The following is a 24571-nucleotide window of genomic DNA, read 5'->3' on the forward strand; positions in this document are numbered from 1 at the left end:
AAGGTTTGTACCTTTAGCATGAACCCTACCCCCTCAAGTTGAATAAATATATAATGAATGATGCAATATACATACTCCACCAGAGGCCCAGACATAAACAAAACCTTCCCGACTACACCAAGAGCTATGCTGAAAGGAATTTGACTTCAACAAAGACCCTTATAATAAACTTACAATGATCCCAGCCGTCCAGGGGTTTAGGAGGAAGAGGGCACACACCAGAAACGTGCAAGCCAAAACCACGCTAATGGATAAGAGAAGCCAGTGACGAAGCCCAATGTACTGCTCCCAAAACAGAAACGGGTAACCATTTGGGTAGCTGGCGATCCCCAGGCTGGTGTAGTTACTACAAATAGCTCTCACTTTCTCAATAGCCTCCACAAAGTCAGAAGTTTCACGCAATCCATTGAGGTAGAAAGGAAATTGAGCATATTCTATAGGCTCAGCTGCTGGAACTAGGAAAAGGATAGCAGTGTTAAAATCTGTGTCTGGAAAGAAGATACACAGCATGATTAACAAAACACTTTTTTCTCCACAGCAAAATGCTTAAAAGCGTTGAATTTAAATTTACTTCTTTGGAACAAGTGACATTTTAAAAATTCCCCAATAAATAGAAAGCTGAAGCAATACAGGTGATCACTATAATTTATCATGCAGTGCAATGGGATGAACACAGTTTACATCAAGTTCCCGAACAATTCTATATAATTTAACAGATATATTTCAATAGATGTATTTAATCCTCATTAGTGTTACAGTGGCTTTAACTGAACACCTGGCCAAAAATCCCTAACTGCAATATAAAGTAGAAGATCACATAATCTTAAAACATTTTATCCAAATGCTCTTCTTTTATGCAAGTGCAGTTCCTTTAAAATCAAAGGCCATTTCTCTGAGATTAACTGAGGTTCACTGACACAAAACTAGAGAAAAATTATGCTTGATCAGGGTGGTTGGTTTTTAAGATTTCCATTGAATATTTTGAAAGTCAGATTCAGAAATCCGTGTTCTGTTACTGATGCAAATGACTGGGGAAAAAAAAACTAATATAAAAGTAATGGTTTACTGAGAAAATACGTAACTTTTTATTCTTTAATAATTTGACAAACCCACACTCTCAATACTTCTTTTTAAGCATAATGCTAAGTCTACTGTATGACAAGAAAAAAAAAAAAAGCTTCCACAATAAGCATTTTGTTACTGCCGTTGTGTGTTCCAGACCCTGCAGGGTCATTTAGTTGACTTGCTAAACATGATTTGCCCTATTATAATCTCAACTATAAATTTTCATTAAGACAAGCCTTGGCTGACTGCCACAAAGCTCTAGGGTTCGGATACACTGAAGCACGGCTAGCTGGTTACCCAGTCACATTTCCAAGTACACCAGTCCTCCCCTATATGCCCTCTCCCCTTCCCCACTGGTGTCCAGCTAGCAATCTTCCCAGCAAATTGGAAGCCGAAGCAAAGCAATACAAACTGGCGTTGGTGCTCAGTAAAACAGTGAATGGCACGGAATGGCACTGCTCCCCTACCCAAGTAGCTCTATACCATTTCAGTGTTGGTAGCTTAGCATATAGGCTAACTTGATAAAAATCTCTTAGGTATTAAGAATTGAGGATAAACATGATATAATCTCAGTGATGAAATTTCAGAATGACATAGGCAGGAATTTCATGCAATCTCCAGGTTTCTCTCACAGACAGAACTATGAGGTGACACTAAAAAGCCATGCTTACTACAACTTTTTAGAGCTCTAAAATGTTACAAAACTCATTTTTCAACATGATAAAACCTTGCAGTGGTGCCACATTTGCTGTGGTGCATGGGTCTCCTATGATTACACAGTAATACAACATATTGTCCTGTTTATGCTTCTGAGCCCTGTGCAGCATCAGCCAGCTACGGAGTTACTGGTTCTTGAAGGAAGGAGTGGGGTATTTATATAAACTGTAAGACATTAAGATGAAATGCTACTTACTTCTCAGCCTTGTTTCTGGCATATAGTCTGCTTTGTCGTGGACCCACTCTGGGCGGTGAGGCCGGATGTTGGCTTGTGAGGCAGCATAGGCCACAGGGTCATTGCTAACCCAGGCTGTCAGGTAGATGTAGAAAGCATTTGGGTTAATGATTCCATCCGCATCCACCAGACGCTGTTTAGTCAACTGCAAAATGGAAAAAATTAGAAGCTTTTCAGAATGAGTTTTGCTTTCAGGGCTCCTGCTGCAAAACTTTCAACAAATGGCCTGAAGATGCAACACACATATAGGAGAGGAAAAGGAAAAAAGCGTGAAATTTCACTTCAAGTGACTCATCAGCCAACTATTGTTTGACAGCAAAAAAAAAAAAAAAATCTAAAAAACTACAGTGACAGTAGAAAGCGGTTATTTATAAATTAATACTCATATAATATTTATAATAACCACTAAATCAGCAGACGGTTCCAGAATAGACTGAACCAATTAAATTCAAATTCTGAAAGCCTGCAGCCAAGAGTGAAAAACAACCAAGCTGGAGAAACATATTTAAAGACAGGGAAAGAAAACCTGGCAAGAGTCCCTATACACGTCTGTGTGCAGTTAACCTCTGTTGTTAACACTGAAGGAAATGCCACCCAGTAAATGGAGGAGAGCTATAAAAATAAAACAACATCTGTATAAATTTTGCTAACACTTGCCTCCTATGACCTATGTATTCAGAAAATGCCCAGCGTCAAGAAAGCAGACGAGTGCCCTGTGTTATTTGGGTCACTGTGGGCAAATGCATCCATAGAGTAAACAGCAGCGGTACACTTCTAGGGTTCTGTACGCAAGTCCTGCACAGCTAGAGCTCTCACAGAGGACTCTGTGGGTGAAAAGTATTACTGGGGTTTTTTGTTTTGTTTATTTAAAATTCTGGCTCGGATCCAGTTTCAGGTCTTTTAATGAAATGAAAAACAACAGTGACAGCAGTTAAAAAAAAAAAAAAAAAGCTGGGTTCCAAGGATCTGGATTCAATTAGTCCACAGGATATGCAACAACTGTATGTCTTCAAGCTGTCTCTGGAACTGCACAGTACAGCGCTCAGTCCCTGTGGGTGCACCGCACTTTTCTCCCTCCCAGGCACAGGAAATTGTATCAGCAGCTGCAGTCCAATTGCATTTGTTCCACAGCGTACCTGGTACACTCTGCTAAACAAAATCTCACTGAAGGTTTTCTCTTCAACTCCCTTTCTTTGCTTAATTCATAGCTGAAGCTTCTTCATTCAGACCTGACAGCATGTTGCATGTTGCTATACAGCAGTGTGTTTTACACACCATAGTAACTTTGAACAATGTACTCCGTAAATCTGTCACCTTTAATGCCAGGAAAAAAAGAAAGACAATAAGCAGATCTGCTAAGAAGCTCGTTAGAAAGACTATTTTTCTGCCTGAAAGCACAGCAAGTCAATGATGGCTCTAGGAGAGGAGGTTAGGTTATTGCAGAATTTCCTCTTAGAGGCTTGAAATCTAATTTTAGTGTAAGGAGTCAAACTTAATGCGTTTCCACTTACCAGTGGCTACAGCAAATGGAGTCATATGCTGTGATAACCTTGCAAAAGAACCTCAGACGTACCTTATTTAGGCAGCTCAAACAACTGCCACTCTTAGTCCTATAGCAGTAAAGCTGTATTTAGTGATGATGGTACAAGAATATGATACAGCATGTAACGATTTCAGTCCCTTTCCACTATCATTCATCAACATATTCTTTAAAACGTTATGTTCTACATGAATTGGTAGGAACTAACCAGATGATTGCAAATGCTAGATCCAAAGCCACAGCAGAAAGCTGAGCAAAGGTCAACCCTATAAGACAATCTGATTCAAATCAGAAACAATGCCACTTCAGGCAACAAGGCTAACTTTGGTTTTGCCTGGCATGGACCAGACTCCATAGATCTACTTATGGATAGAGCAAAGCATTTTTTACAACATTTTCAGTGGAAACTGAGTGTATCTGACACTGGAGCAGCACTGAACACATGCCAACCAGTAATAATCAAGGGCAGACATTCCCAGTGTTGATTTTGAACACTTTGCAACACAGGCCAGTCTGCAGCTAACAAGTGGCTTCAGCAAAGTCAGTGAGGCCATGAAGTAAAGCATAATTCAGGCAATTCAATTCATTAAGATGAAAAAAGACTACGACATGTTCTTTGCATTTCCCCCCACTCCTGATAACTTGTGCATTCCTGTATAAACCAGTATGGATTCTGATACAGTACCTGGCTGATGTCAATGGGCTTTGCTTGGTTCCCTGTTTGTACCAAGAGTTTGTAAGCCAAAACAGCATCATCAGATCCATTTTTATAATTGTTGAAAGTGATCTTCCCAGTTTCCCAGTCGCTGTCAAATGCATCCTGGAGACCTGAAGAGTTAAGGGAGGCAAGGGGAAGACAGTACAAGCAGGTAAGCAATCACGTTTAGAAACAAATTTCAGTAGGAGGAAAGAATAATGACTCTTTTTCACAGCTGAATCAGGAATAAAATCACCCACATCCTGCCTTGTAAATTTGGGGCTCCTCATTCACTGTCAGTGTGTGGGAACATAAAAGTACCAGCTGCATGTCCAGTATTTTGCCCAAAAAAAGGCAAGGGAAGCAAGGAAGTGCAAAGGAGAAGCTCAAGAGAAGCCTACTACGTTGTGCAGACCACCAAAGCTGAGCTAGCAAGCTGCAGATGCAATGCGCACTGGTGTAAAGCAGCTTCCCCTCAAGGCAAAGAGGAGATCTTGGATGGGATTAGGACCCTCTAGTCCCGTGTTCTTCTCAGAGCTTTTGAAAGCAACCTAGCACTCTGCTTGGAGAAGTATATGGGGAAGAGTTAAGCTTGTCTAGAATAAGAAGTGCTTTTCCTTGTGAACCACAATTCCAGAATCATCACACTCAAGACTACATAAGAGTATTTTCATTTTTCACCTCTTTCATACACATCCTCCTCAAAACAAAGCTGAAGACTTCTCACCCTGACCTGGATGCTGCCAGGACAGAAAAGGGCTGAGTTCAGCCCTGATCCAACTACACTGCCTACCGTGGACTTAAAACCAGAGGAGGCATTTAGTCTGTTATGTAGAAGAGAAACACTCTCCATACTCCTCTGTGTCTCACCAAAACCCTGGCTGAGTGCACTAAGCCAGAGGAGGACACACACCACTCTCATTAACTGTTTTAGGCTACTGCAGAGCACTGAGACAATAGCTTCTACGATATAAGCAGAAATTCCACTACAGGAGGAAAAAAACACACGCTCCAACTTTCAACTTCAAACAGCAACTCAGCTGCTCCTTGAGCACAGTGTGAGCGAACACGATTTTGTCAATTTGTTCCATCTGTTCAACTTGTGCAGCTAATACAAGTCGTGGGATCTGCTGCCAGCACATGTAAAGATCACAGCCAACACCTATTCACTCTCAACTGTTATTTTCCTCCTTGCCACCCTTCAAGGGGGAGGGAATACCTCACAGCACAAATTTGGATCAGATTTAGTACAGGAAGCCACAGCCCAGTACAAGGAGGCTCTGTGCAAGCAGATGACAAACCGCATGTCCAGGGAAGGAAAGGAAAAGGCCGGGGGAGTGGTGGTGGAGGAAATCGCCAACCCACCTTGCAGCTGTGCTGAGGAGCTGTAACGAAAACCGTCCTTACAGATCAGATAGGTTAGTTACAGCTGTACGGAGATAAGAGCACTGGAAGACAAAAAGCACCTGGCCGACACCGCCTCCAGGCTGGAGTACCTGCTCCCATTTACAAATTCATCTCCTCTCCCTTAGAAAACTGCCTCCCGTGTTGTGCTGCCAAATTGTACCCACTCGTAAGCCAACAGGCTGAGAACCAAGCGATGAAAGAAGCCTGCCAGATCTCTGCACACAGGCCTCCAGCACCTGCCCAGGAGGAGGACAATTTGCCCTCAGATTTTCTGGCATCACCAAAGGACTTTGAGGCCCCACTTTAAAAAAGTGTTGTTTGCTGGTGCCCTCAGAGAGCGGAAAATATTGCTTAGGACATGCAAAAATACCAGTCTATCCCTCCTGTGCCAAGTTCAACTCCATGTGAGTCTCTCAGAAAGTGACCAGGTGAGAGCATTTGTGCCATTGTATCAGTCATGTGAGAGATGACTTTGGGGGGTTACAAGGAGGCTGTCAGAAAAGCACATGGGAAAGGAGACCACCAAAGAATAGCTTAACTTACAGTAAAAATGGCTCCCTTCAGCAAAAGGAGCACACACACTGCTGTCAAAGACAGCATATGGAGGCAGAGCTTCCAGACTAACATCCAGCCAGTGCCAGGGGGCTCTACAGACACACAATTACAAATGTATACATTGGCATGTTAAGATACCAATTTGTGGTTGCAAGGTAGATCAAAAAAGGGCATGTACATTTAACATTACTGCAGCGGGTGAAAACTCAGCTCTCCCACTTCTGTTCTCACAAGTTTGGTCATCCCTCAAACTCTGCTCCCTTTTATTTCTTTATTTCTCAGCTGTCTTAAGCACTTTACCCTCTGGGTTATTTTATTACTGACCTTGCTGAAACTGAAAGTCTGCAGGAAGAATATCAAGAAACTACTATCAGTTGCACTTAAATTTCTAAAGAAGTTCAAAATTTCAATAATTAAAATTTCCCATAACATTTTGAAATTAACAGCAGTTACTGCTTTCAAAGCAAACAGTACCTCTGTTATAAACTGTTCATACCAATGATTTTAAAAGACATTTAATCTTTTATAAATGGGATTAATTAAATGTTTCTAGGCAAAAAGATAAAAGTAACATGTTGACTTCTTTATACAGAAAAGTTATAAAAATTAAGGGAATTAAAAAAATATGTTCTATATAGGATTTTTTCATATCAGCAGTCACTTTTGCTTCAGAAGAAAATTAAATCCTCCAAAATTATGTGGGGTGCAAGAATGGGGGTGAAGAAGGAAATCCTACTGGCTCATGTGAACAGCTGGCACCATGGAACACCAGATAAGATTACCCTTGGCAAGAACAAGCCTAATTACAAGCCATCAGGGAATTCAAGCTACCTCATTTACATTCAGTCATCTACAAAAATAATGTTAACATTTCCAGTTTAAGTGAATGATTAGTGTTAACTCTTCTCCTGTTGCATTTTCAGTAACAGAAAATAGGCTAATATGATATTGATATCAGAAAGCAAAATATAAGGGAACCTCCGAAAAACGAAGTGCGTTAGGCTGAGGGCTAGTAAACAAGGAGAAACATACAGCTAAGACCAAGGATCCCTTCTTGATAAAAAATACTTTTATGCGCTGTTGCTTCCCTCATTCTGCCAGACAAACGTGTGCATGTCAGAAGACCATCTTGAGCCATTAATCTCTAGCCCTGAATTCCCAGTCAAATCAGCAGGAATTAGCCATGAAGTTCAAAGTTGTCCCTACTTGATTATCCTGCTTCTCTAGCACATAAAAATGCACCAAAAGAACTGTTCCCACCTCAGGGATCCTCCCTGAATCCAGCCAAAAGCTGTACCTTGTTTGTAAACTCTGTTTTCACCTTCCCTCCCCTTTACTCCCTCAGTGTCAGCCCTAGTTGGTAACGACCAGGCGTTAGTGTCTGCACCTTGAGATAATTCCCCAAGTATGACCAGTATGGCAGCTTCTAGTATAACAATTTAATTAGCCCATACTACATCAATGCCCTGCACCATTTTAAAACATGACTTCTTTCTATTGATACATCTCAGTATCTTTCTCGTTTCCAGCTTTGTAAATGCAGTATCACACTGTGAAGACAGCCCCACATCTTTACAAAGTATCTGCGTTGTATTAATTGTGCTCCTTTTGGGGAAGGTGGGGAGGAGGGGTAAGGACACAGACTTAAATGCTAATTAGTAATCATAATAACTAATTTTAAAGCTGTGGGTGATCAACGAGCCAAGCAATGCACCTTCTGTCACAGAGCTGGCACATCCACTTGAACCACCCCTGCAACTCAGAGCTTCCGGGAGTCTCCCTGACCATTCCAGCATAACATTTTAGCTCCATGCACCCCATCAGTATATTCAGGGTACCAGCAATACTCACAGCTCCTCCAGTGGAAGAAAAGCAGAGGACTAGGCAGAAGGACAGTCAGACTAATGTGGGCTGGAAGGGGAAATGTAATTATGGGCAGGAAGAAGAGAACAGGAACACCCCTAACAGAAGAGCAGATCTGGAAAGGTCACATATGAGCGTAGACATACAGCACGGAGAAGGAGATGTCTGGGCCTTTGGCACTGGGCCAGGGCCACACAAACAGTCCTTAGCATAAGGAGGTGATTACAAAGAGGACAGAGACATCCGAAGTGGAAGAGGTTTGGGAAAGTACTTGGTAGGCCTGAGAGAGGGGCAATGGGAAAGTGGGCACCACTGGGAGCAACACCAAGTTCTCCAGCGTTTCACTCTGAGAAGCCAGCAAGGAACCAGATCCAAGGACACCTCTCCCCAACTCTATTGTTGGCAGATTGTGCTGAGAGCATGATCTCAGATTTCTGTTTCCCCCACAGGTTTGGGGGAAGAAGGGAGGGAATCACAGAATCATAGAATCATAGAATGGTTAGAGTTGGAAGGGACCTTAAAGATCATCGAGTTCCAACCCCCCTGCCATGGGCAGGGACACCTCCCACTGGACCAGGTTGCTCAAAGTCCCATCCAGCCTGGCCCTAAACACTTCCAGGGATGGGGCATCCACAACTTCCCTGGGCAACCTGTTCCAGTGCCTCACCACCCTCACAGTAAAGAATTTCTTTCTGGTATCTAATCTAAATCTCCCCTCTTCCAATTTAAAACCATTACCCCTTGTCCTGTCACTACATCTCCTGACAAAGAGTCCCTCTCCGGCTCTCCTGTAGGCTCCCTTCAGATATTGGAAGTCTCCCCAGAGCCTTCTCTTCTCCAGGCTGAACAATCCCAGCTCTCTCAGCCTGTCTTCATAGCAGAGGTGCTCCAGCCCTCTCATCATCTTCGTGGCCCTCCGCTGGACCCATTCCAACAGGTCCATGTCCTTCCTGTGTTGAGGACTCCAAAGCTGGACACAGTTATTCCAGGTGGGGTCTCACGAGCGCAGAGTAAAGGGGTAGAATCGCCTCCCATGACCTGCTGGCCACACTTCTCTTGATGCAGCCCAGGATCTGGTTGGCTTTCTGGGCTGCCAGTGCACACTGCCAGCTCATGTTGAGCTTCTCATCCACCAACACCTCCAAGTCCTTCTCCTCAGGGCTGCTCTCCAGCCATTCTCCGCCCAACCTGTATTTGTGCCTGGGATTGCCATGTCCCAGGTGTGGGACCCTGCACTTGGCCTGGTTGAACTTCATGCGATTTGCACAAGCCCACCTCTCAAGCCTGTCTAGGTCCCTCTGGATAGCATCCCTTCCCTCCAGCATGTCGACCACGCCACCGAGCTTGGTGTCATCGGCAAACTTGCTGAGGGTGCACTCTATCCCACTGTCCGTGTCTCTGACAAAGATGTTGAACAGCACTGGTCCCAGTACCGACCCCTGAGGAACTCCACGCATCACTGGCCGCCAATTGGACATTGAACCATTGACCACAACCCTTTGAGTGCGGCCATTCAGCCAGTTCCTGATCCACCGAGTGGTCCATCCATCGAACCCACGTCTTTCCAATTTTGAGACCAGGATGTCGTGCGGGACAGGAGGGGAAGGTGGAAGTGGGGACACCAGACACATTTTTTCTTACTGTTTGGAACAACAACAAAAAATACCCACAAAAGAAATAAAATAAGCAGCAGAGGTACAAGAGAATTTGGAAAAGATGCTTAGAAATCTAGGAAGTACACTAACGTTCCAATCCAGCAAAACATCTAAGCAATGTTGAGTTTTATTCCTGCCAGCAATACCTTCTCTTACAGCTCCATATGCTTTTTTTAAAAAAAAAAATAAGTAAAACTTCCAGTTAGCAGACTGTAATGAATGGATCCAATATATTTAAAAACTATTTAAAAACCCAAAGCTAATAGCTGAAATACTGCTTTGCATGATTTATCAGTGCACTAAACACACAGGAAACGTATCACTTGGTTTAGATGCATTTGCTTTCCTAATATTGCGCAACAGATTTTCAGAAGGAATAAAATACCGCAAACACTGGCAGTTACCTACATGTTCTCTAAGAATCACTGGCTGCACTGGCAATCTGTAAACAGTTACGGTTAAAATTTGCAGTCTCACTAGGTCAGCACAATTTATTTTTCTGTTGGCAAAAGCTTCCTGGAGATTCTCCCAACAGAGAGACAGAGGTAGGACAGAAGGACTCCTGGGCAGAATTTGTTGAAATATAACAGTACTATTTATTTTAAATAAAAAACAGTTATTTGTCTCAACATGTGTAATTATAGTATCTTTAATATCTTTTAATAAGCTGACTTCAATATAATTATCATCACAGCACTTGAAAGGCCATGTCTCCTCTTGTCTTCCCCTGCCCCACTGCAATTCTGCACAGAAAAAGCAGCACCATAGAAAGAGTGAGGATACTTGACTGGAAATCTAGAATGTATAGTAAGTTCCCAATCCAGTAAAAGACATAAGCCACACTGAATTTTCTTCATGCCGGCAGTCCCAGCTGTTGCCAACAGGATCACTCGAGCTGAAAGTTAAGTCTGTGCCAAAATACATTGCTGGATGGGGACTTTTCATTTACTGTTCTCAAAACATGCAGCAAACACTTATTTTCCCAAGACAGTGGGCCATATTTGGCCATTAATTATAAAACTAACTCCTCATTGGCTGCTTAGAAATTAATGGCATGAGATGGCCTCTCACAGATATAATCTCTTAAAGCTTCACAACTGTCTTACTGGGGAGTAAACTTAGCCACAAAGAATTTAAGTGACCTACTGGAGAAACAGCGAGTCAATGTGCAAGTTTGGACCAGCACCTAGGCATTCTCCCTCCTGCTTGCAGTCCTTTACTGTGCAACTATATTCGAAGAGGGGAGCATTACTAGCAAGTGGTTACTACTGTACAATTAAGAGAAGTTCATGCAATTCCTTCTTACCTTGCAGCCAGTCTCGAAAGTAGTGCAACCACATTTTGGGAAGTTGCCTATCCTCTTCCAACAAAACGTATGTCACATTGCTGAAACTTCTGTGAAGTTCATAAAGTAAGTGCTGGACATTTGGATAGTCTGCTTTCTGTGTCACAATATACATGTTGTAGAACGAAAAGTACTTGAACTGTGCGGCAATAAAGTCATATTCCCGTGTCTCCCGTGGTACAATGTCTGTGAGATCTAGTCCATCTCTCACCCGGGTAGTTCCATAAAGGCTGAGCCCAAGTAAACCCAGAAAAAGAAAAATAACCACAATCTGCAACAGAAAATGGAAATGCATTTTGTTTTAGGTCTCTAAAGGAAACTAACAATTCATAATGGCACACTACAAAGCCAGGCTCAAAATTAACACCCATCTGTCTACTTTAATGCTTTTATTATTTTTTTTCTCATACACATGCACACTACAAGGCTAAGCTAATTTGTGCTTTATTGAAGGGGCTCTGCATCACAGATGAGAAATTTATATCATAACAAAGTTTAAAAGTGGCTTTAATTTCACTATTCACAAGCTTATTTTACTGAAAGTCATGAAAGCCCTAACTCGTAACTTGTATTTCAAAAGTATGTCTCAAAAGCACACACAAGATAAAACTTCTGAAATATGAAATTAGCTAGAAAATTATTAAGAACTGTCATTCCAAAAGAATTCTATTTATTCCTTATATTTAATACCACTGCCAGGATAATTTTACTACCGGGCAATGCAGAAGTCTGTTTTTGAAAAACAGGTAAAGAGGTCCCTGATTACCTTAGCTTTTGGTTTTAGGAGGAATGGAGCATAATGCTTTTCTGCAAAAGATGAGAGCGTCCACTTCGTACAGGGTGGCTCAAGGCAATGCATACTGGAGTCTGAGAATTGGGAAAGCAAATCCCTCGTCGAGCTTGTGCTTTCTGGGCTCTGGCAGCTAAGATTATCTTGCGTCACTGTCACTGGCTGCACAGATATTTCTGAGCGAGGCTCTGCTGTGGTGTAGTACACCTGCGTATGAGGATCGTATTCTGTGCGCAACTGCACTGTAGACTGCATTGTAATCTGAGTTTCATGTGCAAAACTGTGACTGCTGTACGGGGGCGGAGGACTGTAGCAAGTATTGTCGTTTTCTGCATATGCTTGAGGCTCAATCTGGATCACTCTAGTGACACATGGACTGTAAGAGAAGAGCAAAACATCTGTTCGCATTTAGATAGATCGTTATTTTTATCAGGCTAGATAGGATAACCTGCTTCCATCTGAGACTGCTTCTACTACTATTAGATGGTTTATATTAATAAAGTGTAATGCTTTGATGCAAATTTTACTCTGCAGCTTTAGGAAATATTTCTCTGAAGTGTGCATCTCTGAGAATATGTGCACACTTGCGCTCAGGAAAGAAGGAACCAGAATCTATCTGAAGACATTGAGATCTACCCACACCACTCCATTAATTACACATGCCGATCAGGTCAATACTCTGGTAGTTGCACACAGTCTGAATGCACAATATGTGTGTGAGTTTGCATTTAAGTGCCCATGCTGAGAATTAAGCTATTTAGATCAAAATGTAAACACCTGACAAACTGAGTTCTGCTGTTTAGAACTATTAAAGTAACTGTTAAATAATATTTGGGCCTTCTGGATAAGATCTCAGGCTTTTGTGAGGCAGGTTGAAACCACTTGCCATACACTGACTGAATGTTTTAAAAATTAAGTAAACATACGCAAGGATTAATTCCTAGGTAGTATGAGGAACACAAAGAGACAAAATTTCAGGAATAATTGAAGCATTCCCTTTATTTAGTCTATGCAAGACCCTAACAAATACCTAGTTTATAAAAAAAAAATCAGAGACAAACCTCCTCCAGTAAATGAGAAGTGACAAATTAATGATAGAAAACAGTGTAAGAGATTTTTCAGTAAGTGGACAAATGCTACAAAAACAAGTGGAATTCAGAAAGTTGCCTACCTAAACAAAGCAAGCTCTCATTAAGTGCATTTCTTCATATGTAAATGGGCCCGAATTCTGATACACACTTGGTGAAACTTGAGATAAGGAAATAAAGATAAGGTCTGATTGCCCTGTATTTCTGAGAATCAGGGCTCCAAAATTCAAACACATTAGGCCATCTACTGAAATTATTACTGAATCAGAAATAGAAAGCAGGAGTCCTCGCTTGGGATCAATTCCCTGTTCTAACCACTCCCTCAAAAACAAATTTAGGAAAGTGCTTTCTGTCTTTGACACTAAAATTAAAATGTCAAACTGTGTCAGCTGCTAGGTGGTTGTATAAGGCTAAGATTACACAAGGTGGATTCTCCACATCCTGGTTATGACAGTTGGGAGTACACGTGTAGAGATGTAGCTGATCCTCTTCATTGCAGGCAAAAGCAAAAACTAAGGTAGAAAACATGCTTAATTTCTAAGCAGAGGCTCCACTCATGACAGTAGGCTTCTCCTAGCCACACTCTATGCTCAGAGCTGGCTGTGTGTCAGCGTCTGGGCATACGCTCTTTAGAATGGCAGTATTACCATTCTGAATTGCTATTGCAGCCATAATAGGAACTTTATCGAGCATTATCCTGTTATGGTACTGATCATCCTGCATTCCTCATATTCCTATGAAAAACTCAGATAAGGGGAAGTCATTTTACAATTTATACATTATGTTTACATGTTTAAGTTTAAAGGCATAAAAAGCATAAAAATTAGCACATAGTTATTAACTGTAAGTAAGGCTTTCAGTACCCTTAGTTATGTACAGTCTTCTAAGATTACCCAATACTACCTAGCACTGGACACCTTGCGGTACCCCGTAACATTCTAAGAAATATTTGAAGATATTCCTAAAGCATGGAATTTTTATCTGCTTTCAAAATCCTGTCTTCCAATGGTCAAAATGAACATATGTATGAATGAAGGATGTGTGTGTATTTTAACTTTTCCTCTCAGTCAGGTAAAAACAAAGGTAGCAAATGAAAGTCAATCACTAGCAATGAAATCATAACATAACATAACAACATACTGACCCTGCTACAATGAAGAACTCCCACTCCTGACAAGGAATGGTAGCACTGATTGCTGATCACAAAAAGAATGCACCTCATACATCACCCTATCACACGTTCCCACCTTGTAAAACAGCAGAATATATCCAGTCTCCTGTCTTCCCGACGATAAAGGTCCATGCTCAGGATAGCAGGAAAAATTAGCAGAACCATAGCAAAGTTGAATACCACCACAACTGCTGCCTAGAGATCAATCATAGGAGAAGTGATGTCATTACTAATCTCCTTGTACGGCATCAGCTTTACAAAGCATAAAACTTCCTTTCAATTTCTCATCCGTTCACCCATTTATCATGTCAACCTGACAGATGCTTTCAAGCTTTTCCCTGAGGAAACTGGCAGATATACTTTCACATTCCCATTCCATTATGGTAGGCATACTGTAGTTAATGAATTTCTTTTAATAATAACCTTCATGTTATTTCAATGCATCTGTGCCTGGAGATGTGGTGATGTTTTTTTAAGTGGAAAAACAGAGTCAACAAATCATACTTTTGCATGAGATTCTGCCATATTCAGAGTCTTACAGTAAAAAAAGATGGAAGCAAAAACAACCTGAAACTAGAACTGAAGTTCTCACATTTAAGGGATCTGAAGTAATTTAAGCATCACAGTAACGTTAAAGCAGGTTACTAAATCAGAAATGAAATAAAGGTTAATGAAACTGATCTATTTAGTAAAATATTACACGCTTGATGTACTTATTTAAAAGTCTAGCTCAAAAGAGCAACATTTTTGGTTTATCAGGGATTATTTTTAATGGAGAATCAAGATTAATCCCTTATCACACAGTAAATCTATATGCTAATATGCTTGTGTTTAACAGAACTTGATTAATGAGCCAGTCTACCAAAACCAGTCTTAAATTAGAACAAGAATACATCTTAAATTGGAACAAGAATACTTGGTTTAATTTGTAAAGCAAGCATTACGTAATTAAAAAAACCAACCTCCCCGCCACCCCCTTTCAAACCATACTTCAAACCCTTTCCCACACAGAGATTCCCAGAGAATCTCCATAAACATATGGGGTGCAGCATCTATCACTATTATTAATAGCATTTATTTGTAATGCAGCATTATTAGGAGCACTAGTCACCACAAAAGGAAAGCCCGGGCACAGATGGGACTGGAAGATACTTGTAAGAGGAGGAGAGACACTGTGGAAAAAAACAGTTGAGCCATCAACACGTGAAAAAAACCCTTGAAATCCTCATATTTTACCCATTAGATAAGCAGTAGCCATGTCAATAGTAGCCCAGTTTCATGTTTAAGGAAATCACACGAACTATCAAGTACCTCCACTTGTCACTTCTGATACAATGACCGCTTGGGTTAAAACAATCATAAAAAAAGAATAGAAGTTGAGCTACAAAAATGAAGTCACTGATCTGATATATGTAGGCCCTCATTTTTCTAAAATAAATGAATGGCTGCTTGTGGTGTTAAAAAATCAGGCCTCAAAATTGGCAGCTCAAAATATGTGATATCCAAAGTCCATGTTTTAAAAATTCCTGACTTAGATGTCAAACCAATAATATAGATTGCCTAAATAATGTGATTTTTATTTTTGTGTCTCTTTATCTTTAAAAATCAAAGTACTAACACACTGGATGATTTTTAGAGTGTTGATGTTGTCAAAGTATAATAAAAAAATATACTGTTTTCACTTTTCTGAGAATGACAGAATCAACTAGTTATGTAAATATTTTCTAGTTGTTTAAATCATAAATATATTGTATACAAGCTTGTCTTTTATTTGTGTTTCTCTTTTGTTGTCTCCAGCCTGCTTGAAGTAAGATTTTGGTCCTGCTATTTGTCTGTAGACATAACTACTAAAACAGAATTCACCTAGTACTTAAAGCCAAATCAGTATTAAGCCATCTTTGAGAGAAAAGATCCAATGACTATTTCATGATTTATAAATATCTACAAAGAAAGGTATGTAAGGTCATAGCCAAGACTTTAAAATTAAGTTATTTCCTTTTGATCCTCTCTAGAATTAATTGAATCTGTCAGAAAAACAAATGGCTGCTGTTGCAGGCAAGGTGTTTGTTGGACCTAGTTCATACAATTACTTGCTTTATTGCTGCTAAACCAGAGAAGGTTGAATCATCCATATAACACGAATAATTAGTTGTGCCTAACCAAGATCTTCTATCAAGGATCAGCTAAGATTTATTGAGATTTGGAAAAAACAGAGGAGGTCTGACTCAGTAGTTCTTACTCTTCCCAGCTCGGCTGAAAAACTAACATACGTCCTCTGTTCCTGCTCCATAAACTGCAAATATTTCAGGTCTTATCAGTTCCCTTTGTAGACCCCAACATCCTTGAATTGCAAATGTCACTAAATGTGACAACTAATACTTAAGTGTATGGTAGAGAGGCCATTAAAGTTAGTTATATTCACATTTAAGAATCATCAAAACTAATCCAGTAACACACAGTAAGTCTGCCTATTAGTACAGCATCTCTTTTTAGAACAACTAGACTTTCCATTGTGCCATCCCAGTGTTGATGTATTAACCCTGCAAGTAAAATATTTTTAAACGATCCTCTCTGTTCTGATTTGTACTTAAATAGATACCTAGAGTTTAACACCACATTTCCTATATATTGCATACTACCTCTCCCGCACCCACTTCCTCAGCATTTCAAGGATGTCACAGTTCTCAGTTTTCACAATTAAATACAGAAAATATTTTTCTTGTGTCAATTCTAACTACTTGTCCCATCAAAAAATACCCTGTGACTTGATAAGGAGAAGAAAGGAAGAACTGTTGATGGCTGACTCAATCTCTGACCTGATGCATCAGCCACCACTTCCCCTCCCAATACCATTCAGACATCTGGTGGGTGGGAGTGGGAACATACCAGAAATCCAATCAGGGTAATACCTGTAACAATTACATTGACTGGAAAAGCACCCACAAAAAACTGGTAGCAGAGCTTCCAGAGTACAGGAAATCTGTTAGTAGCACCAAAGCTGAAAGCATGCTTAGCATTTTTGCAGACGGAGCATCTTCTCTCACCCCTTCAGAGATGAATGGTCAAATGGGAAAGAGCTTCAGACCTTTTCCTTGAGAAATCAACAAAGGTAAGATTAGTCCTAGAAGGGATAAAATGGGGCCTACTCAAGGGTGTAAAACGAAGGCATTCAGTGAAATAAGATCAGAGAGTAGCAAAAAAATTCCATTAATCAGAAAGAAATGTTGGTCACTTCCTGAGAAACATGCTCCACTTTTTGCATCTTTTCATAATGCACAGCCTAAAAATATTATTGCTGCTGCAACTGTTAACGGAGACAGAAGAATGGCAGTCTGTGCTGGAGGCAGCAAGGGAGAGGAGAGCCAGGCTGGTAGGCTGGGGCCCCACTGAAGGTATGTGCTGCTATGTGCCATTCCTGGCAGCCCACCCAAGGAGAACGGGTGTGCTGCATAGCCAGAGGTGATGAACAGACGAGGAGGTCTGTCAGGGAAACTTCCACCCTACTGCTGCCTATCTGCAACTCCGGCATGACAGCCTACAGACTTGGATCCCCCTCATCACGCCCTCCCCCCTCCCCGCTCTGGCCCCTTTTCCCTTAGGCTTGTTAAATTCTTGTGTTAGGAGCAGGGAAAGGTAAATGATGTGGGCAACAGGAGGGGGACAAACCACTTCAGCAGAGTAAGGTAATCGAATGAGCTTGAAAACTTACATTTTTTCTCTCCACAAACCCACCACCACCACCTGGTAATGCACTTTCACATTTCAGGAAAAAACTTGAGATCCTTTTGGTGAGGGAAAAAGTTACCGCTAAGACTCATTGGGAAAAGTTCCACCCCTGCTCATTATAAAATCCACACCACTCCTCTGCTGCTAGAGGAGGAAGTTTCTCTTGTCAGCATGAAGAGTTAGATGATTTTTTGTGAAGCTGTACCTTCTCTTTCCTGCTCAGAATTTATGCCGTAATGGTGCCCGAATAGACTGTCTGAGGAAAGAATTCAGCCCAGGCAAGCCCACATTCTGCCTTCCCTTCCTTCATTTATACTCAAAACAAAGGGCTATGTTAAGACATTCCTACTGCAAACTTTGAAAACTTTCAGTGGGTTTCTGTGATAACTTCCTCCTCGGCCATAATTTTAAGAAATGAAACACATCTGAAAACTCAGGACGTACTCCTTCAACGTCCTACAGGTGGTTCTTGTGACTGAGTATTTGGGACATTTTCAGCATCTCAAAGCCCTAAAACTGCTTAAATTAGGGGCTAATAAGACCAAGAAATGAAAAAAAATTAAGATGGTGAAAAAGCTAAACCCGTCCCTACTTGCATAATGGAATTAAATTTAAAAATCTCACTTTCAAAAGGACTGATTCCCATTTTTTAAAACGCAGCATGAGCTAACTTAGCAAACTCCCAAGATAACATCAGACTTGGGAGTGTTTTAGTTCCATAAATAAATGAACAACTCACAGGTATCAATGAACTGCTCTGGCTGGCAGAAGAGAGCAGAAGCTGAGAAAGAAGAAAGCATTGATAAGCAAAACGTGAGTTTGTAACTAAAGTTGGCCTTGCAGATGCAGAAAACCATTTATTCTCCCTCAGCAGCTGGGTTATTTTACAGATATTTGGCCTCAGAAGTTATGGAAACTTTGACAATTATCTTGCAATGTCTTAAGAAAAGTGAATGAAGAGCAAAACAAGGTCAAGAGGAATCCTTTTTTTAAGCCCATCTGTTAAAAATCCAATATCTAGATGAGAAGGCGGCAGCATCTGTGAAAAGTAAATGCAGTATTTCATTGTTTCCTAAGTCTTGCTAAGAAGCTATCAAAGACAGCAAGGACTTCTTGTTTAAACAAGCCTGACTAAGTGGGGGAGGGAGGATGAAGACTGTAAATTAAGAAATCCATATATAAATACAGACCACCCACCCGAATCTCTCATGGTTATCTGATTCTGAATGCTGTGATTAATGTGTCACCCGATTTTGATTTTACTTGATGAAGCTAGGCAAAGGAAGTAATAGATGTTCCTTTCCAACAACAAAGGATGTTATTTTAATGGTTCCTAACTTATATGCATATTAGCTATGTATATTGTCTAGCACCAGTAAATCCTCATTGCAGGTCTCCCACTACCCTTTTTTTGCACATTTTTTCACCTTTTATATACATATAAGGGGTTACTATGTGCAAGCAAAGACAAATTACAGGTGCATGTGAGAAAAGATTGAGCAACTCAAACAATTTCTGGACACCCAAATGTTCCTACACATAGATTACATATTAATCACTGCCTTAAAAAGGACTTTGATCGTGATGTTTTTATTCTGAATAATATCAACATGTTCATACATGAGTATGTTGAAATCTCACTGGAAACTTTTTGTCATTTTGCTATGCAGACTTCATTTTCTGAACTTTCTGTGACTCAGTCTACAGCACGGCAGCAGGCAAAAAGAAGAGACTTTAGGAAAGTCGGTAACTGTAACTTTAGGAAAGCATGTTACTGTAACTTAGATTACAGTAACAGAAACAATTACACCTAAACAGATGTTCCAAAGGAACTAATCATGTCCTGATGTGAAGAGTGAAAGAGAGAAAGGCTGAGCAAAATTTGATCAGATAAGAAAGAATTCATTTGGTGGCTCCCACTCAATGGCTTAGCAGTACCATTAGGACAAAATGGTCCATCTCTGTTGAGTACTTCTTAGGAGATACATTTAGGCTGAAGTACTTCTCCAAAGCAGAGGTACTACAAAGCCTGACAAAACAAGCCTTCTCCTCTGACTCCTGGTGGAGATCTCCAGTATCCTGTTTGCTGCTTAAGGTACTTGTTGAATGTTTGAAATTGGGCCACAGATTGAGGAGACATAAATAACTTCTTCCAATAGGAGAAGTATACACTTGCAAAATATTTCATACATTGAAACTGGTCTTTGCCATAAAATAAAACAATTCGCTTCCACATCACCTGTAAGAGAAGATATCTGGGCTTTGGCAGATCAACAGAGCTAAATATTGCTAAACACTCAGGAGAAGTATCTAACTTTAGTTGCCACAGATGTCTGCCAAGCAACGCAGAAAACCAATGAAGTCTTTACCTTATTATTCACTACCAAATTGCCTATTCAGAAGGAAATGGTAAACAAATTATTAATGCTTATTGGAAACACAACTGCAATCGCAAACAGTTTACCATTTTACAGCTTAATGCAGGCATACTTAAATCTCTAAAAACAGCAATAATTTTCACATATATTATGAAAAATTGCAGCCCTTTCTTCCTCTGGGTAGCCAAGGGCTCAAGAGGCATGAAAAATGACTGGAGAACAAGGCTACAGCAGAAGAAAAAATAACTTCTGAAAAAGTACAGTTTCCCGGCTCTGCACCAAGGTCAAACTGTGCTATAAATTGCTGTTGTCAGGGAAGAAACTCCCAAAGCTTTCTTCAAAGAGCCCTTGCTTTTAGAAGAAAGCTTTCTCCAGCATTCCTAATATGTCGTATTTCTGAAGGTACCTTCTCACAAACAAATACAAGAAGGCAAGGAGAGAAAGGGAGAGGGAGCAATACATGGTTCAGCACATAAAATTCACATTTTCTCTCAAACCAGTTGGAACATAAAATTGTTGAAGTTTTCTCCAAGTTTGCTAAAATTACATTGGGAGTAAGGCAGTACAAATTGCTACAGTAATAACTAATATGGCAAAATCATATTCTCTGCCATCATTGCACTTTGGTTACAGTTTTTAAGAGCAGCAAATGGGACAAATGTGAATGAAATTATTAAATTCCTAATGAGAAATGTTAGAGTACACACTACAGGACAGTCTATTCCTCTTGGCATAAGAATGCAAATCTTTCTGGAGACTTGTTTCTGCTTAGTTCCATACATCTTGGCTTTTGCACTCAATCCATGTGTAATTGGGGCAGGGTATTCTTTCACCTGCTAACAGGATACACGGGACTGCAGGCCCGAGAAATGGGAGGAGCAGAATCAAGGGCAGACAGCAACTGTTATTACTCAGATCTGTGGTAAATAGTGATCACACACTGCTTTGGCGAACTGCAGCAGCACTGAACACAGACTTTAACACTACCACTAGCAGGTATCATCACTGGTCTTCCAAATAGGACTGTGCATAAGAGCTAACAAAATAGCGTATAAACTTACTTGGAGTGAAAATGCTCGTAAAGCAGGAATAGGGATTAAGGCAGCCATAAAGAAAGCAGTAACATTGCTGATAGATGTAAGGGCTACACTTGCTCCTGTTCGCTTCAAACATTCACCCGTTCTGTCCTGCAAAACAAATGACGTATCTTAAAAGTCAAGTGAATAAGATGATGTCCCACAAGATATAACACAGTAACAGTAAAAAATTATTACAATGAAATTCTGAATACAAGTGTGCACTTGAGAGTATATGACAATAAACAATATTCTCCTGCTGTTCAGGAGAAAAGCCAATGACGCATGAAGTGCTCATGTTTTTTGAGAGCAGAGAACATTATCAAAGTTGATTCTAGCTTCAGAACACAACACTGAATGGGTATTGACATTGTATCAAATGTTTCTGTAATTAAGTAGGATGCTTTTTCCACCAGTGCTATCACTTAGTGTCTTCATTTTTCAGACAAAATAAGCATGTATTAACAGCATAGAGGCACATCCTGAAGCAGTATGAAACAAAACAAAAAAACAACCGAAAACGCAGAGATCACACACAAAAAACACAGAGAAATCAAGATAAACACATGACCCTTTCCCAAACCAACAGGCTATTTTGAAAAATAAGGAAGTTCTAGTAGAGGGAGGTTGTAGCGCCTGCATGCCAAAGCAGCTGGAAAGTGCACATGGAAGACACTGCTTGTACAAAACAATGGACAAATATAAATTGCTTTTAAATGATTTGTACTTTGAATATGAAACTTTGGACTGAGGGTAAAAAGGTCAATAAAAGGAAAGGCTCATAAAAGTGACGACACCTTAGATTTCGTAACATTAATATGTTACATTTTGAAATGTCATGGTCAATTATGAACATCAGAAAAGAAACAGAGACAAATACACAAAATAACTGAAATTTATGGCCATAACAAGTAAATACAGGTAACAGATGATACGAATAAAAAGAAATATTTGTTTTCTACGCTGTCCTCCTTTTTTTTCTTTTCACCTTAACATTTTTGTGTTCTTTCATTAAAAGCATTCTATCATTTAATTGTCAGACTCCTATTTGAGTTTGTTCCTAAATTTACAATAGACTTTCACTGAAATTATGGGCAGAATTTGGATTATGTAAATTAGCCTTTATATGACATCTATAAATTAAGACAAAATAAATCTAAGATATTACTGGGGGGAAAAAAAAAAGAAAAAAAGAATGTGACATTCTAAAACATTCTAGGATCATACATGTTGCCACCATTTCCTATTCTGACACAAATAAGAATTTCCAGAACGTAGGGGAACCTACTGAGAAAAAAAAAAAAAGGGAATTTAAATAATACAAATCAATTCTGCACACAGTTATCTTTTCCTACATTAAGCATTTTATTTTATCTTTCCCCAAATCCCCATTTTGTTGTTACCTCAAATGGAATTCTCTTATTCTGCCCTGTTTCGCTAAATGCATGTGCCAGAAGGAAAACATCATCTACACCAACTCCAAGAGCAAGAAAAGGCAAAACCTTGGGGGAGAAACAAAACAAACAAAACCCAAGAAGGTTGTTTTATGATCTGCCATGCAGCTCACCATTAAATGGCTAATTAAAACAACTTTTACATTATACTGTATACAAATCCATGAATGAAATGAAAATCAAAAGGATGCAATACAGCTATTAACGTTTATTTTGGAATGCTGCTGAGGAACTTGCAGTACAGAAGTAAGTACATCTCACCAAAAGTAATTCAAGTTTTGCGTAGACAATATCTGATAATAATTCAAGTTATATTCCAAATATTTTCAGAGTTTGAACATCCTCATACATTCAGATGTAAAGACAAAACCTGCAGCTTCTTACTACAACTGGATGTCTCCATCATATTGGGACACAAAAAAATCATACAATGCAGAATTTAGTAATTATAAAAACTACACAGTACCTGTGTACCTGCCCTTTTTCTTTAATATCATTTGGCAGCATGATCACTTAATTTCTCACAGCATAAGCTATGAAAAAGTAAAAATGTAGAGCGAAAATATTTTTGCAGCTTTTTTCCCCTCAAAGATTCAGTCATATTCATTTACTAACAGAGTACTTGTAATTTAACAGCAGACTTGTGTCTCCTAGATACCTGAGTTGTGGCAGCATTAAAGGAAATTCCAATCAATGAGCACAGGCCCAATCCTGCAGCCACTGAGAGTGCAACCAACAAGACTCCTGCCAGCCCCACAGCACCCTGAGACTTGGCACAGTCCCACCGCAGCATTGTTAAACAGGCGTAGGCAAGCTAAAGCACGGGGAAGGGGTGGGGGGGAGGGGAAAGAGAAGGAGTTGGGGGAAAAAAAGCAAAATGTTAGAATGGATCCTTCTTGAACAGGTATATCTCCGCTCCCAAAATACACATCCTTACAACATTTTTAAGCAGAACAGACACATCACAGCTGCTACACAGAGGAACAAGTGACAAGCCTGAGGCAAAAGTTTACGAACTCTAGTTTTTACTTTAAATATGCCTAAAATGTTCTGTACTACTGACTGGTAGATATTTAAGCCCTGCTCAACTACCAGAAAAAAAAAAAAAAAAAATTTATTACCATTAGTAAGTAGCCACTAGCTACTCTGATAACACTGACATCAGAAAATGACTTCAGGATGTCATCTAGGGTGGTTGTAGTAAAGGAGAGCACCTTCTGAGTAGAGTTTTGTGCAACACTTTGATGAACAACCTATGAAAAGAAAAATAAAACTTAGTGTGACTGAAGAAAAGATTCATTACCACCTTCTACAACACTTTTGCCTTAATATTCCTGTGAAAGCCCACACCCTACACAGAGATGCTCACGAATGTAACTTCTTGCAAGGTACTGATTATCAGACAAGAATTTGCATCCTTCAGGAAAGGCTACTGCATTCCCAGCCCATTCCAAACATTTAACTTGAATCCTCTTCCTGTAACTCCACCATGGATTTGCTGCAGTACAAGTTACATCTTTAACCCAAGGCCAGCGGTCTCTTCGGGCCACTCCTCTTTCCCCCTCCCTGGCCATTCGCAGAGGTCAGAAGCAGTGCAGCAGAGGTCAGAGCTTGGAACACAGAGGCCAGGCACTGTCACAGAGCCTCCCCACCCAGGCTGCCACTGGGGGAGCAGCCTATGACTGGCTAATGTTTTCCAGACACCTTTGGAATAACCATGCCAACCATGAAAAAGCTTTTCAATTCCAGCTAGCTCTTCAGTTGCCTCTCAGCCCCAGCAAAGCAAAAATGTCCCAGACAGCAAAGAGC

At 40.2% G+C, this 24571-nt stretch overlaps 1 protein-coding gene across 1 annotated transcript in view; it reads right to left on the reverse strand.

Annotated features, from left to right (window-relative positions):
- Positions 1-24571, reverse strand: part of PTCH1 (patched 1) — a 64167-nt gene that overhangs the window by 10469 nt on the left and 29127 nt on the right. The window contains exons 9-18 of the mRNA XM_074165991.1: positions 23884-24015; positions 23421-23576; positions 22712-22810; positions 21294-21419; positions 14205-14323; positions 11846-12245; positions 11041-11350; positions 4243-4385; positions 1979-2162; positions 175-455 (exon numbers count right to left, since the gene is read on the reverse strand). Coding sequence (XP_074022092.1) covers positions 175-455; positions 1979-2162; positions 4243-4385; positions 11041-11350; positions 11846-12245; positions 14205-14323; positions 21294-21419; positions 22712-22810; positions 23421-23576; positions 23884-24015 — 1950 coding nt within the window. The remainder of the gene's footprint in view (positions 1-174; positions 456-1978; positions 2163-4242; positions 4386-11040; positions 11351-11845; positions 12246-14204; positions 14324-21293; positions 21420-22711; positions 22811-23420; positions 23577-23883; positions 24016-24571) is intronic.

This window comes from Numenius arquata, chromosome Z, assembly GCF_964106895.1.
Source record: "Numenius arquata chromosome Z, bNumArq3.hap1.1, whole genome shotgun sequence".
NCBI lineage: Eukaryota > Metazoa > Chordata > Aves > Charadriiformes > Scolopacidae > Numenius > Numenius arquata.